Source organism: Heteronotia binoei, chromosome 3, assembly GCF_032191835.1.
Source record: "Heteronotia binoei isolate CCM8104 ecotype False Entrance Well chromosome 3, APGP_CSIRO_Hbin_v1, whole genome shotgun sequence".
NCBI lineage: Eukaryota > Metazoa > Chordata > Lepidosauria > Squamata > Gekkonidae > Heteronotia > Heteronotia binoei.
Window position 1 is genome coordinate 120,091,584 of NC_083225.1, and position 18,565 is coordinate 120,110,148.

Genomic DNA, 18,565 nt, shown 5'->3' on the forward strand with positions numbered 1-18,565 from the left:
CACATTCAAAACAATCATGTAAATCACTGGAAGAACAAAGCAATCAATCATGGGTTAAAACTAACAAAATGAATTTCAACAGAGGTAAATGTAAAGTTCTGCGTTTGGGTAGTAAAAATCAAATGCATAATTATAGGATTTGGGGGGGAGACGTCTTCATATAGGACTTGCCGAAAGGATCTGGGGGTCTTAGTAGACCATACACTGAACATGAGTCAGAAGTGTGATGTGGTAGCTAAATAGGCAAATTTAATTTTGGACTTCAGCAACAGAAATGTTGTGTCCAGATCATGTGAAGTGATAGTATCAATTTTTCACTGCTCTGGCTAGACCTCACTTGGAGTACTGTGTTCAGTTTTGGACACTTCCATTTAAGAAGTTTGTTGATAAGCTGATAAGCATCACATGCCCAGGTGATGCTGATTGGCACTTTGGAGTCAGGAAGAAATTTCCTCCAATCTAAATTGGCCAAATGTCCTGGAAGTTTTTGCCTTCTCTGGGTGGTCACTGGGGGAGTGGGAGGGGGACTAGATGATCCTTGGGCTCCCTTTGAGCTCTGTGTCTCTACATTACTATACAATCACCCCAGTCTAAGCCTATTGAACACAATTGGGATTAGACTGCAGTAACTGTGCATAGGATTGCGCTACAAGTCTTTAAGGTGACACTGGACTCTTGTTTTATATTCCCAATAGGTTTAATAAATGACAGGGACACAATCTATCTTTCCACCACAGTGCTGAAGAGGGTGGGGCTCAACCCTTTTTCTGAGTCTCATTCCTCCTACCTAGATGTTATTTGCCTCATGGGAGAAATATATGTGATGCCTATATGTTTTCCCCATAAGACAAATAACTTCAAGATGGTTGATTCAGGATGGGAAAATGATGTGGGAGAAAGGGCTAAAAATAACTATCTCCTGTGCCCATGTCACACTGCTGTCTTCCAGTTACTCTTGTTAAACATCTAAACTAAACAAAACATGGAAATGTAACTACACATTCAGTTAGGGCATAAAATGTGAGTTATAGGCCCTTTTCAGACAGCCTATTTATTCCGTTTTAGTAACTACTCGCTGATTAATCATTCTTGCTGTTTCAGACAGATCCACTTTAGTAACTGGCTGCTAACGGAATATATTTACCTATTCACACAATCCCGCTTGTATCCCTTTAGCAGGGCATGGCTGAGCCCTTATTAATGAAAAGCAGTTTCTTCCGCTATCAAACCCTGCCTTGTGCTTCTGAATCGTTATGCTGAGCTGTGTGAAATGGCCAGCTATAACGTTTGCAGAGCATCTGTCTGTGTGTGCATGTGTGCATGATCTTTCCTTCTCACTCCTTTAAAGACATGTGCTGATTGGCTGAGACATTCCTCCTCCTCCCTCTCTTCATCGTCAACCGCCTGGGACTGTGGCTTCACAATCTGCAGTTAACTCTTTCAGTGCTGGGTCTTTTTTGCTGAGTGATTTATTTTTTTAAAAGATTTCTCAGCTCAGGTCAGTCTCCTGGTGCGGGGGGGGGGGGGGGAATAGGAGGCTTTTTGGAGGAGTTATGCTTTAAAAACCAGGCTCTCTGCATCTGTGCATCAACTGTAGCCTGAGCTCCATTTTTTTTTTTTTTTTGAGCAAGGAAGCCCCAGCTGCCAGGAGAAGAAAAGGAAGTGGGATGGGGGAAGTGCAACCCCCTCCTTTCTACAACTTTGTATCCAGGATCCTTTAAAATAAAACAGTCAGCACCCAGGCTTTTAGGAATTCTTTCTCCACAGTTTGAAAGGAGGGGGTGGCTTGAGAAACACAGGCATGGGTCTTCAGCTCTCCTATTTTTCAAACAGGGAGTTTAGGAGGTGAAAACGTTTTTGCTTGGTTTCCAGAGCTTCTGAGAAACACATCTCTCTCTCTCTCTCTCTTTTTTTTCCAAAGTGGGGAGGGGGGCTTCTGAGGCAGACAGCACAACAAGCCTTTAAGTTCCTCCCTTTTAAGTTTCCTCACCAAGGTTTGCAAAAGCACACGTTTGCACAAGCAGTATTTAAAAATAAATAACAAATACCCCTTTGACTTCCTTCCCTCCTCATGCTTCCTCCCCCACCCCAACTCAGAAAACCTTTTAAAAATGTGGCTCTCTGTCCAATGGGACATGTCTATGAAGCTGCTATGGCACTGCACTGCAATATTGATTGAGCGCTTTAGCAATCTCAAAGGGAGGGGGGGAAGAGTAATCATGCAGCACAAGCGGCCGTGTCTGAAAGGGCAATAGCGCTTCAGAGATGGCTTGTTTGCGGAAGTAGAATTGCTGTTTGAAACTCCCAGTCCCTGTATCCCTTTACTGGATAATGGGACAAGAACGAATCCCTTCAGGTTTAGAACATTCATGCTAAAAGGACTGTGGAGAAACGCCATCTTAGTTGGGAGGGAACATGAAACTGCTAAGCAGGCTTTGGCCTAGCCTCCCTCCAACCCCCCCTCCCTTCCAGAGCCAAACCAGCAACTCTAGGGGGAAAACCTCCTAGAGCGGCAGGAAGTTCTTTTGTCCTTTGCATTGAGTTAACCAGGAAGAAAGGCAGTCCTCAACTGGCACTCAAAGGAGGATGTTGTGAGCATGGGGGCTCCTGCCTGTGGGATAGGCCTACTCAGGAGGAAACGAACCCAAGGCAGTCATTCGTAAGGTAGAACCAGTTTACACCAGGGATGAGCAGATGCGTTTAAATCCACCTTTATTTGTCCTCTGGTTGCAATTCAGGTGCTGTGCTAAACTTTTATATGCAACTGTTTTTGTTTTGTTCTTCTTTTCTTTTCTTTTTCTCTTTTAATTAAATATTTTTACTGTTTGGAATGCTGGCAGTCAAACTCTGTACCACATAGATCCCCAACCGCCTTAGACCACGCTGCTTTAAGAAGGGGGCCCCGGGGAAGGGGGGAAGGCATGCAGTTGGATAAGGTGCCAATCCTCCAGGGGTTCCCCGAAGAAGTGCTGTGGTCTCTGTGATACCCAAGTACTGGGTGGCAGAGGGCCTTGAGGCCTGGCCTCATAGCGGGAGAGGGGGATTGGGAGTCCTGTTCCTCTCAATCTGAACCCCTAGACTGAGCAGGTGGTGGCAGCGAGCCCAAGTGGCAGGAGGAGAAATAGCTCCCTCCAGGAGTTGGCGACTCAATAGGGAGTTGACGGGACTGGGTCTGAAGGCAGAATCGGGCCGGTTCCGTCACAAGGACCATAGTCTTTCTTGCCAAGCTTCTACATCCAAGAATTGTGTATTTCTGAAATGTATAGTTTAAACATTATGTTTTGTGGCAGACTTTGAATTCTATTTCAACATGTATCTTTGGTCATATAAAGTTATGAGAGCTGTAAACAAATTAAAAGCATTGAAAATAGGTACCGTGTACTGCAACTTCTGCAAGCACAAGACAGTGAGTTGGATCTGGTCAGCTTTTTTGCCCAATGTCACTAAATACTCTTCTGTACTACAGCCCCTGTCCCACTTATTGTCCACATGAAACACAAAACTCCCAACCAACTTTCTCCCTTCTTCACCAGCAGAAAAGCTGGTTATCTCTAACTCACAATATATCACCTTTTAAAAATTGAGAGTATGTTACTCTAATCCAAGTTTTATGATAAATAAGTGAATACTGTTCATACCTATTTCTATTATTGACATAATCAACAGGTTTTGCAGGGGGGGGGGGAAATCATTGAATATTTTGTCCATGGTGTTGCAAAGAGTTGGACTTGACTGTGCTACTGAACAACAAAAAAATAAAAAAACACTTTTGAAATGAAATCTTTACGACTTTTTGAAGTTCCCCATTTTAAAAAGAAAATTGTAGCATGTAACACTGTAAGCTCATCATTTGTACCATATGGTTTGTTAAATAGCATGTGAGAAATTTGTTGTTAATATTACACACTCCAAAATCAACTGGCTATCATAATCAATGGCATTTAAAAGTACTGGATCAGTTACTGCATGGTAAGCCCACTTTGCAGGTATGGCAGGATAAAAATCAAACAAATAACTAAATAATAAATATGGTTTGGTTTGGTTTCTTAAATGTAATTAGGTCCATAATATAACATATGTTTCACAAATTAATAAGAAATAGTTCTTTCTTCACAGCCTAATCCCCAGGGTATCTTCTGCAATTAACTGAAATTACCATTAAAGTATAAAGGTAGAGAATCAGTGTGCTGTTTTAGAAGTCCAAATGAACAATTGATGTTTCAAATCATTTTGGGTAATCTCTCACACTGGTTTCACTAATCCAAGATGAGCTATCAAATGAACATACATTTTGGTCCTCTTGGTTTTTTTGTGGTCACAAAGTATTAGAATCCCCAGCTTCCTAATTACAGAATTGGGAGAAAAACCACCACTCTCCAATAATATTACATTATCGTACTAATTGGCTTGCAGATTTCCCCTTCCGGAACTGTAACGTCATTAGATGCAGCTTCTGATGAGTTGGCTAGTATCCAACCAAAGCAACTGACTGCCAGCTAAGTCTAGGTGATTCAGACAAATATGTTTAACCGGATATTTGAAACCTCATGAGAGTAAAACCTCACTGTGGCAGAACAACAAAGGATAGTAATGAGAGGCATAGTTATGTGCAAGTTGCCATAGTTGAAAGGTCATCTCTTGTGATTCTATATGCATCATATTTTGTAATACATGGAAAATAATGTGGCTTCTCTTCATGCCTGAAGTGCAAATTATCAAGTTATATTTGCTAGCTTCTAGAATCCAAGTTCATAAAATCCTCTTGCAATAGAACAGTTGAAAGAATATCATTTACATTCCACTATATGTTTCTTTATAATTGGGAGTGAATTGTAGTGATAATGACTGTTTTATCAAATGCATATCCAGAAAACTCAGGGACCTTAAGCCTAAGAATACCATAGAAAACTGGTGCCTTGGAGGGCCAACAAATAATGCAGATTTCATTCCTTAATAATATGGCACTGATCAGGGGTTGTTTACATTTTAATTCCATCTTTTGCCCATGGTACTCAGGGTTTTTCATTGTTCTGTTTGGTTTTTTTTCTCACAAAAACCCTGTGAGGTTGTGGAGGATAAGAAAAGGTAATTGGGCCAAGGTCACCAATTACATAATGGTAAATACGATTTTGAACCCAGATATTATGGATTGTAGTTCAGTATCCCAACCACTACACCGCATTGGCTCTCATTGGTTGTAGTAAGTATTATGGTGAATGACAATCAATGAGTGGCTACAAACTCAGGTACGTAGTTTACAGAGTGTAATTTTTGTTTTCTCCTCCACTGTAAACAGTAAAATTGGTTTGACTTTGGTACCCTGTTACATACTATTAGACTTCAGCAAGAGTTCTCTCCTTTGCAAACATGTCAATATCTTGATTTTTCTTTGCTACATGAGTGGTGGTGAACTACGTGAAAAGATGCTATTGAAAAGCAATGTGCTTGAGGTAATAAGATTTAATATGAACGTCTTATCTATGATATTTGACAGTTATTTCATACTTATAAGTTACTAGTTGATGTTGTAGAAAATAGTACTTATCTGAAAAATGCTTACACAAAACATCATGCAGTGCTACCATTCATAGACTTTATAGAAGTACATTTGCTACTGCTTGTACAAGAGACTGTACAATGTGTCACATACTCTCCTGTGTAAAAGAAATACATATTGAGATTTAAACTGTAATCCATGCGATGGTCACCTCCAGACTAGACTACTGTAACTCACTCTATGATGACCTACCTACTAGGGGTGTACAAAAAAAAATACGGATTTACACTGATTCGGAAATACACGGGGCCAAAAAATTCAGAATACCGTGTATTTCCAAATACCGGTACTCAGAATAGCCACATATACGGTAGATGCGTGGCTATTACCGAATATACGGCCCCATTATACCCTATGGCCATTGAAATCAATGGCAAAATAGGGTATATTGGAAGCCATCTAGAGGGGAGGGGGTTTGAGAGGAGCCCCCAAATTTGCAGGGGACATGCAGGGGACTCTTCCCTACAACCCCCCCAAGTCCCAAAAATATTGGGCCAGGGGGTCTCATTCCAGGGGCACCCAAAGAGGGTGCCCCTATCCTACCATTATACCCTATGGACCATTGAAATCAAAGGCAACATAGGGCATAATTAGAGGTTACTACAGGGCAGGGGATTTGAGGGAGAGCCCCCAAAACTGCAGAGAACCTGCAGGGGACTCTCCCCTACAAAACCCCCAAGTCCCAAAAAGATTGGGCCAGGGGGTCCCATTCCAGGGGCACCCAAAGCCAAACCTAACTTCACACCACAGAATCTCTATAGGACCCAAATGCACTACATCCATCTATCTACTCTATGAACCCTGCTGGCCTGGAACCAATATAAACCCAGTTGCTAATATTACTGCCACACAAAACACAATCTGCTCAAGGTCTGCTCTGCAGACCTGGCTGCAGCAAACCCAGATGCCAGCTCTCCAGCCCTGCCCCAAACAACACGGGGAGAGCTGGCCAAGCACAACAAGCCTGCTGGTTCTGAGTCTCTCACCCAGGTGCCAGCTTCCCTGCCACAGAACACACAGTCTACAGATGCCATCTCTCCAGCCCTGCCCCAAACAACACAACTCTCAAATAAGAGAAGTGGTGGACAGATCCAAACAACAACAACAGATCCAAACAGACCACTGAGAAACAACTGTTAAAAATTGACCCTTTTTAACAATGAAAATTAGGCCAAACAGCCCCCCTATCCACAAGAAGCAGAACCAGAAGAGAAAAGCAACAACAGCAGCACAACACAGCAGCAACAAATCAAACACAGAATCCTTTTAAAACAGGAAAAAGCCTTGACTTTTAACAATGCAGAAACTTTACCAACCCCTCCCCCCAAAAAAAACCTTCACCCTAACCCCAAGAAATCCAAGCCACCCAAATCAGGAAAAGTAAAAGGATACTGCACTTTTAAAAGTCCTCTCACTAAAGTAAGATAGAAGAAGAAGAAGATGAAGAAGATATTGGATTTATATCCCGCCCTCCACTCTGAAGAGTCTCAGAGCGGCTCACAATCTCCTTTACCTTCCTCCCCCACAACAGACACCCTGTGAGGTGGGTGGGGCTGGAGAGGGCTCTCACAGCAGCTGCCCTTTCAAGGACAACCTCTGCCAGAGCTATGGCTGACCCAAGGCCATGCCAGCAGGTGCAAGTGGAGGAGTGGGGAATCAAACCCGGTTCTCCCAGATAAGAGTCTGCACACTTAACCACTACACCAAACTGGCTCTCCAGTCAAGATATGGGCAAAATGGCAATGGGAGAGGCGGAAAAAGGCTTCCAAAGGCAGGAAAGGAGGCAAGCAGCTTCCCTGAGGCTGCAGAAGCTCCTTTCCTGCCTTTTCCATGGAGTTCCGTATACTTCCGAATATCTATTCAGAAGTATACGGGGAGCCTTCAAAATGGAATTGGAAGTATACAGCGCCATATACTTCCGAATCAGGGGTGATTCGGTGGTTTCTTTGATTCAGCCGAACCGAATGCACACCCCTACTACCTACCATTGAGACTGACCCAGAAACTCCGAGTTCAGAATGCAACAGCGCAAGTCCTGTCGGGAACACCATGGATGGCACATATACACCGTGTGTTGCACTGGCTTCCAGTTGAGTACTGAATCAGATTGAAGGTCTTGGTTTTGACCTTTAAGGCCTTGAGCAGTCTGGGACCAACATATCAGTGGGACCATCTCATCTGCTATGTCCCTAGTCAAGCTTTATGCTCTTCTAGTAGTAATCTGATTATGATCCCTGGCCCTAAGGAGGCCTGGCTGTCCTTGAGTAGGGATCCTTTTTGGTCCTGGCCCCAACCTGGTGGAACTCTCTGCCAGATGACATCCGGGACATTATGCAATTCCACAGGGTCTGTAAGGCAGAGATATTCCACCAGGCTTTTGATTAAGGACAGCAATAACTGACACCTCCCTTCTTTTCTGTCCACCCTCTTCAGAAATTTTACTTCTCCCGCCCCCTGCCCCCCGGTATGTTCTGACAGTCTAGGAGAACTTAACTAGTGGGATACCATTATGGGCTTTTTAAAGAGTTTTAGTGGCTTAACTTTTTGAAATTTTTAAAATTGAATTTTATTGATTTTGTATTGTTTATTCCTTGGTACATCAGCCAGAGGCTGGCTTTGGTCATGATGGTTGATTAAACAAATCCAACTGCTACTACTACTACTACTACTATTAATTTTTACTTTACTTGGACAGTGCACTAGGGTTGCCAAGTCCAATTAAAGAAAAATCTGGGGACTTTGGGGGTGGAGCCAGGAGACTTTGGGGGTGGAGCCAGGAAACATTGGGGATGGAGCCAAGAACAAGGATGTGATATGCATAATTGAACTCCAAGGGAGTTCTTGCCATCACATTTAAAGAGACAGCACACCTTTTAAAATGCCTTTCTTCCATAGGAAATAATTAAGGATAGGGGCACCATATTTTGGGGCTCATAGAATTGGACCCTCTGGTCCAATCATTTTGAAACTTGGGGGTATTTTGGGGAGAGGCACTAGATGCTATACTAAAAATTTGGTGCCTCTACCTCAAAAAATAGCCCCCCCAGAGGCCCCAATACCCACGGATCAATTTCCTATTATTCCTTATGGGAATCGTTCTCCATAGGGAATAATAGAGTGCCTAGTAGACATTTCCCTCCCCCCCACGCTTTCTAAAGGGGGGGAGGGCCTCCAAACTAGGGAATCCCCTGCCCCCTCCCTCTCACACACCCACACTTACCAGATCTTCCTCCGGACAACTCTACTTCCTGTGAAAACGAAAGCAAAAGAAAGGGAGGGGCCGTTCTCAGAAGCCCTTTCTGCTTCCTGCTTCCTGCCCAGCCTTAAAGGGGCAGACATTTTGCAAACGGCTCAGGAGCTCTACAACATGAAGCCTAAAGGTATGTTCTCCCCCCCCTCCACCCCCCACCCCCGCTTCCAGAGTTTTGAAGAGCGGGAGATGAGGCTGCGAACCCAGAAGTCTCCCGCCAGAGCGGGAGGTTTGGGAAGCCTACAGTGCACGAATGCAAGTTCTTCCATAAAGACAGCTTTGCACCCCAGTCCATAAAAATATAAAGTGCTTAAAACTCTTGAAATTATGTAAAATAGGAAATACCTAAAACATAAGAAAGGTTTGGGGAAGTTGAGTACCTTGAGTGAGTAACTGGTCTACCAAAAGCTATCTCCCTACATTGTTTTGATGCTTTTATATGTAAAAAAAAATGGTCTCTCTTCCACAATAATGACTTGTTTGGATTTTTGTATCGGATTCCCCCCCCCCCCCCCCATTGTATAGTTCTTTGATAATAATGAATAGAAAAAGGGGCTGCTACAATCAAAGAAATCACTTGTGGTTTGCATTGTGGATTTCTTCACATTATCTTGTACCAGGTCTTCAAGAGGGATTGAATGTATAAAGAAAACTGTTATCATGATTGTGCAAATCAGTCCTTTTGGAACATTATTAGTCCCCCAGTTTTTGAAATGGAAAACACTACAGAGCAGTGGGTGGCCAAACTTGCTAAATATAAGAGAATAAACATCAGATGTTTGAGAGCCACAAGACATCAATGTCAGATGTTTGAGAGCTGCAAGACATAAATATCAGATGTTTGAGGGAGGGAAGGAGGAAGGAAAATATATGGGGGAGGGAAAAGTGAAAGAAAAGGCTGGCTTGGAAAAGTGATTTCAAGAGAGAAATGCCTTCTCTAAGCTGGCCGACAGGGTGGTGGGGGCTTCAAGAGCCACACAATATGCGTGAAAGAAACACATGTAGTTCCCAAATCACAGTTTGGCCACCCCTGAGTCATATTCACTATTTCTATGGTTATGACCCAAGGAATTACAAAAACCTGTGGTTGTATGAAGACAATCCTTGTTAGTGGTTTGTAATAATTGTGCATGTTTGAAAACGCATGTTAAGAATGTTGTAGGGTTGCCAATCTCCTGGTGGCATCTGGAGATACAACTGATCTTCAGATTGCAAAATTCATTTTTCCTGGACAAAATGGCTTTTTGGCAGATGGTCTTTATGGTATTATAACCTAATAAGATCCCTTCCCTCTTCAAACCTGCCTTCCCAAAGTCCACCCCTAAATCTCCAGGAATATCCCAACACAGAGTTGGCAACCCTAGAATGTAGGAATGCAACTAATATTCCATCTTTTCACCATTGCAAGACACAAAATACGTTTTTAAATGTACCAAAATACAATTTTAAGGTATAATTTTTAAAAATAAAAGGTAAGACCCTCTGCCCAAAGAGAATAATAATTGGCCTCTCAGAAAAGCAAGATCACAAATACAGGCACAAAAATATCCTGTAGAAATCGTTAGAGTAAAATTTTGTCATAGGGTATGATAACTTAACTTATGAATGTAATTTATTTATTTTAACTGTCTAATTGTTTGTAATAATATTGTATTTTACTGTAATCATGGTATATACCATGTCGTGTTAGCCGCCCTGAGCCTGCCTTTGGCGGGGGAGGGCGGGATATAAAAATAAATTTATTATTATTATTATTATTATTGTAAATCATATGATGCTTACACATATCGCTGATGGTAAGCTGGTCTAGTTCTGGTTTTTGGATGGGTTTGGGGAACTCTTTGGATGCCCATTCAAATTTTACAGAAGAAAGGCAGGATGTAAATGTCATGAATAAATATCTTTGTAGGATCATATATAAAACACAGCATTTTTCAGCCCACTATTCACTTAAGCTCCATTCAAGGTGACATTTTAGAGGACACACCAACTCTTGCTTCAGCATACTTTTTCCATTATTTGCTATATGGTAACTGAGTACTTATGGGGCAATTCACAAAACAGTTCATTGTGTACAAATCTGTTTTAAAAGGAAAAGCAATTTGGCTCTAGTCTGTAACTACTTTCATTGAAAGCAGTCTTATTTTCCTAGTGAGACAAGTGCCATTTAAAATCTGCTATGTATTATGGAAATATTCTTTTTCAAATGAAATTATATTACAGATATTACAGAATATACTTTGTTCCAAAGGTAAATGTTTGGCAGGGTCTATGGTAAACAGATTCCAAATTGATCAATTTTATATATGTTAATTTGCTTCTTAACTCATTAAGTACAGCCCAACTGACTTATCCTGAACACAGTGACAATGAAAGGCATTTTGTAGTAGTATACTATGTAGAGTAAATAGATTGACAATGATTTCAAACACTTCCATTTTTGCTCTCATTTTCAAACATGACATGTGTGTCACTTGAGATCTAAGTCTATTCACATTTTGTAGATCTTCCTCCACCACCAGACCCACCCCCTGCTCAGAGTTTAAGGCAACAGATAGGCTCTGGCCAACGTGGCGGTTCGACAGAGAGAAAAGGAAGCTCCTTAGAACGACAGAATACATCCAGCCTAGAGGAAACAAAGTGCTCTTTGGATCGTCAAACTAGAACATCACTAGAGTGGCAGCGGCAAACCCAGGAATGGATAAGCTCCACAGAACTTCAAGGCCAGCAAAAACAAGCATTTGGATCAGGTGTGTGGCTGCACCTCTCAAAGTAGCATAGGCAGTTTCTTAAGTCTATTGTCTTTTAATTACCCTAACAACAGTGAAGGCCATGTCTTGCTTCAGAACAGTCAAAGGACTGCTGTTAAAGTTTGGCCTTCAGTGTTCGCTTCTGCAATGGTGAAACTTTTGAAAACTACTAAAACTACTAAAATTATAAATGCATGCCTTCGGGAGCTAATATTTCTGCTAAGTGCAGCAGAGAGAAAACGCTCTTGACATCTTACTACTAAGTCAGGGATGGGGAACCTTTTTTCTGCCAAGGGCCATATGGATATTTATAACATCATTCGTGGGCCATAAAAAATTATCAACTTTAAAAACAGTGCTCTGCCAGGTCAGCAAAATTAATGCAAATATTTGTTCTTCTATTTGAAGTCATGTGGGGAAAGCCTAATTTGGCACACACACACACACACACACACACAGCCCACCGCCCTGGGCAAATGCATAGGTCCAGGGCTATTTTGTAGAAAAAGCCCAGCAGGAACTCAGTAGCATATTGGACCACATCCCCTAATATTAGAATATTAGATCACACACTCATTAGCATATTAGGCCACACCATCTGGGATAATCAAGTGCAAACTGAACTGTGACAGTAACTTTTCCAGGCCCTGTAGCAATTCTGGCGGCCAGAGGCCCCAGGGAGGCTGCCGCACAGTACATCTGGGTCCTGTAATCCCTGCCTGGCCCTGGGGAGGCTGCTGCACAGCACGGCTGGGCCCCAGGATCCTCGCTGGCCAACCAGGCCCCAGAGAGGCTGCCACATGACTCAGTTCAGCTCAGCAATCCCCGAGGGCCACACCAAGTGAGCTCGAGGGTTGCATACGGCCCTCGGGATGGAGGTTCCCCAACCCTGTGCTAAGTGAAGAATACATACATATGGAACACACAATAGTTTGATTTTTTTTAAATTTACTGGAATGGCATTTTTGTATGCATATGGACTAAATATCCTTACTTTCCACCTGTATTATCAGCATTTTCACCAATTTATTCTTATAGGGATTAGGTTGTTTTGTAATAAGCTCTGAGTCAAGATGGATTTTTTTAACAGAAGTCATAATTGGTAAACTCAGGTCGTTTTCGCACTCACCTCCAGCCGGCGCGACCCCCCTCTTCACCGCGCAGGATCTGCGCGGATTTCGCACTAAATGCCGCGGAGCAGCCTTTTGCGCCGGAAACTCCCGTCGCAAAAGCCGCGCAAACGCCAAACTGCTTTTTGGTGATTTACGTTTGAACGGCTTTTGCGCTGGGAGTTTCCGGCGCAAAAGGCTGCTCCGCGGCATTTAGTGCGAAATCCGCGCAGATCCTGCGCGGTGAAGAGGGGGTCGCGCCGGCTGGAGGTGAGTGCGAAAACGACCTCAGTGAGATCCTTTGCATGCATTGCATTCAGACATAAATCCTACTGAGTTCAATGGGACTTACTCTCAAGAAAGTGTATTTAGGAATGCAGCATCAGAGCCTTATTTCTGTTTATTTCATAGATACAGTTATGCTGGATTTAACTGTAGATGCATTTTTGCAGCTTTCTTAAATTCCATTTGCTGTATTACAGATAATTGATTTTAAATATCAGTCATTCAAATTTCATATCCTTTACACAATAATATTGTGGAATCGTAACTCTTTGCCAAATATATTATGCACAGAAATAACATCAAACGGAACATTTGTGTGTAATGTGAACGTGTGCAGTACTTTTTTCAGTTTTGCAGAATTTTACTGATTGTTTGCAGAAAAAGCTGATAATCAACCATTAAGATTAGACTCTCAGGATAGTACTCTAATTAAAGTAATTTGTCTGTTTGAAACTTACCACTAGGGAAATGTTATCATGTGTGACATATTTAGCAAAACTTCAGCAATGTGGACAATTGATGAGTAGCTAATCCTTATTTATATGATATGGTTACAGGCTTTCCAAAAAGCATACTTGCTAAAAAGATTCAAAAATTGGTATTAATTCTCTGTATTGTAATGATTACTTTGTATTGGTGAAGTATACCAGAATGTGGGATGAGTCTTAACACCAACTGAAAGAATGCAGATCTTTACCATCTTCATCTCTGCTTGTGCAGTCCCTCCTGATCCCTGGAAAGTAGATTCCCAGGGTTACATACAATACTCCCGCTAAGCTGCAGTCTTGTGAGCAACAATTCTACTTCATGAGCTACTGGCATTAAAGTTGTGAACAACTGCATAAATTAGTTTGCTTTGAGGCCATTTTTCCTGAGCTAAGATAAAAATGTGTGAGCTAGCTCACACTAACTCTGCTTTGAGGGAACACTGGTTACAGGAGCCACGTGGAGAGGCTGTATTGGGGGAGGAAAAGAGTACAAAGTTGCCCTTCCTGCCCTTCCATCAGTGGAGGTTTACTATCAGAAGACCAAGGAGTTGATTTCATTCCCTTGACACTCAAGCCTCCCAACCAACAACCTATTACCCTAGCCAGTCCCATGATCCTGGAAATCTTCTCTTCCAGGATTGTCAGTGTCTGCCATGCGGATTGAAATATGACACAACATGGACTGCTGGTGGTGATTAGAAATGAAACCACAACCCTGTTTGAAATTTTCTGTTTTGCATCCTGCTCTCTGTAATTCCAATCACATGAAACCAGCTTGAATTATTAATGAAGACTTCTACATTAGTCTTTGTGAATTACCCAACAGAAAAATGCTGACTAAATACAGAGTAGACTTGTTGATCTTCAAGCCTCCAAAACATATGTCACGCAGAGATCCAAAGATATTTTAGTTCCTAGGGCGGAGAAGTAAGATAGTGTTCCATCAAATTCTGAATCAGCATAAAGGAATGTTATTTGTTCAGATGTTCCAAGCATCTCTTACTGCAATATAACCAAATAATTTTTACAGCTATCAATGCTACAGTATGACCAAGAGATAATTAAGCATTTTAAGTACAATTAATTTTAATTGGCGATTTAATGTTTCCAGTAGAATTGGTAGGAGTTAAAAGTGCTGAAACTGGTTGACTACCTTTTGTTTTCCAACAGACCACATGTGACCCTGTCACAATCAAGTCTCAAGGACAAAATATATTTGTGAAGAAATTTTTCTATAAACAATATAGGGCCAATGTTGTAATTTCCCATGTGCTTGATACCCTTGCAAATAACACCAGGATTAAATTAGCTGATTCTAGAGTTCTTTATCTTAATTGATTGAAATAATGTCACCATAATTTAAATGAAAGAAAAAAGAGAGGCATTTCTTCAAGCTTAAAGGAAATGATAATCTTAGGCTTATTGTTCTGAAAATTGTATATGTATTTATATTCATTTTTCATAATGAAACTTGATTGTATAATTAATAAGCACCAGTTTATAAACTTAGATTAAAATATGTTTATATTTAGATGTAAATATGCAAACACGCAATGGTTGCATGCTAAATCTTAGTTTCTGTATTTTAGAGACAAGAATAAAATATAAAAAAATTCAGTGTATTCTGCATAAGGCAGGCGTAGAGAGACCAGTACAATACAGAAAGGCGCAGCCAATACCAATATGTTTTGCATTACCGTAAGAAAAAAACATGTTGGGCCATGGCTTCCACAGCTAACTGAATCTTCTAACCATCTAATTTATCAAATCACCCCAGTATTACTACATAACTCAAAAGACCCAAAATCCAGTGAACCAATTGTTGTGTTAATTATGAATAAAATAATGGTACATAAAACATTACATTTCAGGTTTCCAGACCTGGAATTCTTTTAGGAATTTTCAAAGCAACTAAAAGTAACTAAAAGTTATTTTCTAAGCAACTAAAAGTAGCTTGACACCCTTCCTCCACAGCTACTGTAATCATTTGCTTACCATTGCTGTTGAAGCATCGCTTTTATTGTTCTTTTGTGTGAAAAAGAACAAGCCACATTCATGCACATGTCTTGGGTTAGGATGGGAAAATAACAGCACCCACTCTCTTTCCCATCTTCTCCTCTTTCGTCCTCACCCTTCCTCTGAATGGGAAAAAGACTCTTTCCTCTGCATCAACGATGCTATTTTCCTCTTTCAGGGAAAACAGAGGTAATTGTATATTTTTCTCTACAGGGCAAGTTACCAATTGGGGTGGCATTTATAGTTTGTTTGGGAAAACAGCAAAGGAAAAGTTCTCTTGCCTAGCCACCATAAACCTAACCATTGTAAAATGTTGTGATTTTCTACAATCCACCATTTTATACCTTAGTTCACCCACTGAACCACCATTTTGTGACTGATAGTTCTCAAAGCTCTTGAAAAAAAAAATAAGTAGCTACCAGAAACATAAAGACTGACCTATCATGCTCTACTCTGCTTAGACTGCAAGAGTTCTTCATAGGATTACACTATTGAATCTACTTTTAGCTGCCTTATTAATATGTCTACATAATTCCTCTCATTTTGAGGGCAAGAGGAACAAAGGTTTTTCTCTCAGACTTTTGTAGTAATCAACGTTGCTGTGGGCATGTGTGCCAAATTTTAGTTTACCAGCTACTATGGACAGGTGTCAACATTTCCAGATTTTTCTGGTAGCTTCATCATTTTGGACTACACATATACCCAATTCCAGTTTTCCAGGTAGTATGGATTATTGTAATAATTTTGGATATTCAGTAAGTCAGTCTCAAGCAATTATATATATACATGTATAATTTTCCCCCTCTTGTGTTCACAGAAGAGGCACTGGTGCCATATAGCAAGCCTAACTTCCCATCTCCAGGTGGTCACAGCTCTTCAGGTACAGCATCTTCTAAAGGATCAACTGGACCCAGGAAAGGCGAGGTCATACGAAGCAGTCACCAACGCAATGCCAGTGACCTTCTTGATGTAGGATATATGGGATCAAACAGTCAAGGACAGTTTTCTGATGAATTATGTAAGACTCTTTGAAATGCAGTACAAAATTTCAAAAGAACATAATTTTTACCTTCCAATTCTGCCAGGGATTATATGGAAAGTACCACCCATCTTCAGTATATACCATGGTTTTGTTCACTAGTCGAAGAGCCCCGTGGTGCAGACTGTTAAAGCTGTTAAAGCTCTGCTCACGACCTGAGTTTGATCCTGGCAGAAGCTGGGTTTCAGGTAGCTGGCTCGAGGTTGACTTAGCCTTCCATCCTTCCGAGACCAGTAAAATGAGTACCCAGCTTGCTGGGGGGGAAGTGTATATGACTGGGGAAGGCAATGGCAAACCACCCCGTAAAAAGTCTGCTGTGAAAACATTGTGAAAGCAACATCACCCCAGAGTTGGAAACGACTGGTGCTTGCACAGGGGACCTTTCCTTTTCCTTTGTTCACTAGAATTATGCTTAAAGACTTATTTGCTAATCTACATGGAAACCTGCTATTTTCTGCATCACTTAGTCCATGGCTTAATTTCCTTTGTAAGAAAAAGCAAAAAACATATGATGCATTTAACATCTAATTATTTACAAATATTTAAAATATTTATTTACAAAGAAACCACTTTGTGACCAAACTGACTCTGAATCTTAAGGCAGAACATTAACCTCTAATGCTATATCACTTCCCAGAGAGCACCTGACAATTCAACTAACTCACAATAAACTTTCCATTTTCTCTATGCACCAAATTCTAGCTTTAAGTACATCTTTGGCCTCAACTCTAATGAGCATTATATTCCAAAGGCTGGAGTCATCAAAAGCAATCAAGTACCCTTTTTGTTAAATTTCCTAGTGTATTTTTAGTTTCTCAGGCAACTCTATAGTTATGAGCCCACTAATGATAATCGAGACATTGAAATGATATATCCCTGAATTATTTAGTTTTAATTATCCTTTAGGTGTTTTATTTCCTTTATACCACACAGAAATCTAGATGAATTTGAGAAGCTTCTTAGCTGCGGTCATCACAACTTAAGTTGAGTAGCTACAGAAGCAAAGATAGTGGAACAGAACCTGCAAAAACTGCCACTTGCTCGTAAGTGACCACTGCTCCAAACACCATTCACATACTTCTATTTTTAGGGAATAATTCTTGGAGGCAGAGTCTATATCTCAGCACTTAACTTATAAACACAGTTTTGACCAATGCCATGCCTCCACATCATTCCTGATTCAAAAGTAATCTTTCAGCATGAGTATACATTACATGGGAATAAAAATTCTCACTATTATCTACAATAACTAATACACAATACATTAGTGAGTTATCACACAGAACTAACCACTCTTCTTATGACTGAAGTCTCATTCTCTAGATGGAGAATCTAAAATTTGTATTCCCCTATCCAAAGAGATTCCATTCACCTTACTTTGCAGTGCCTAAAAATATTGGACATAAGGAGCATCAATAATTTATCTGCTCCATCCCCAAAGTGTTGAATGGGTTTCCAGATAAGATGTGGTTTGCAATAATGCATATCAACAGTGCATATTTTCATGTTGCTATTTTACCACAGAAACACAAATTTGTTTGTTTTGTCTGTTTTGCAATCAGATGGCAATACAGAGTCCTGCCTTTTGATCTCATGCTTGTAGCATTCATGTTCATTAAAAGTATGGTAGTGGTAGTGCATTGATGTGGTCAAGGTATCTATGTAGATAGACTATAGCCTACTGACTAATAATACCTCACAAATAATTACACCTTCAAGCAGACTTTGGTCTTAAATTGTATGCCCCCAGATCTCAACTTTACCCAGCATACTGGATCAATTTTGAAGGGGCTGTGATTTTCCCCCTAATAGGTCAAATGTTTATTTCCAGGGACACAGCCAATGCCATTTTTTTCCCTTACAAAAGACTTTGTGCAGCATCAGCTACAGAGGGCATTCTACAAACAATAAATGCAGGATTTATGACATCAACAGCTGTAACACCATTATAACACCCTTAGCAAGATATCATATGCACCAAATGCAACTGTGGTCCAGTCAGTCTTCAAACCAACAGTACGCATCCACTCTAGTACCCTATTTGGTATTCTCTGAGATGGTGGATGATTCC

The 18,565-nt window shown here is 40.9% G+C and overlaps 1 protein-coding gene across 12 annotated transcripts in view; it reads left to right on the plus strand.

The window, feature by feature from the left end:
- ROBO2 (roundabout guidance receptor 2) overlaps window positions 1-18,565 on the plus strand; it is a 1,840,872-nt gene that overhangs the window by 1,816,087 nt on the left and 6,220 nt on the right. For 6 of the 12 annotated variants that reach the window (XM_060234418.1, XM_060234412.1, XM_060234416.1 and 3 more), the window contains 2 exons: window positions 11,312-11,557; window positions 16,273-16,473. The exons of 1 other annotated variant lie outside the window; for it this stretch is intronic. In XM_060234418.1, coding sequence (XP_060090401.1) covers window positions 11,312-11,557; window positions 16,273-16,473 — 447 coding nt within the window. The remainder of the gene's footprint in view (window positions 1-11,311; window positions 11,558-16,272; window positions 16,474-18,565) is intronic. 5 more of the 12 variants (XM_060234422.1, XM_060234419.1, XM_060234420.1 and 2 more) reach the window with 1 other exon arrangement.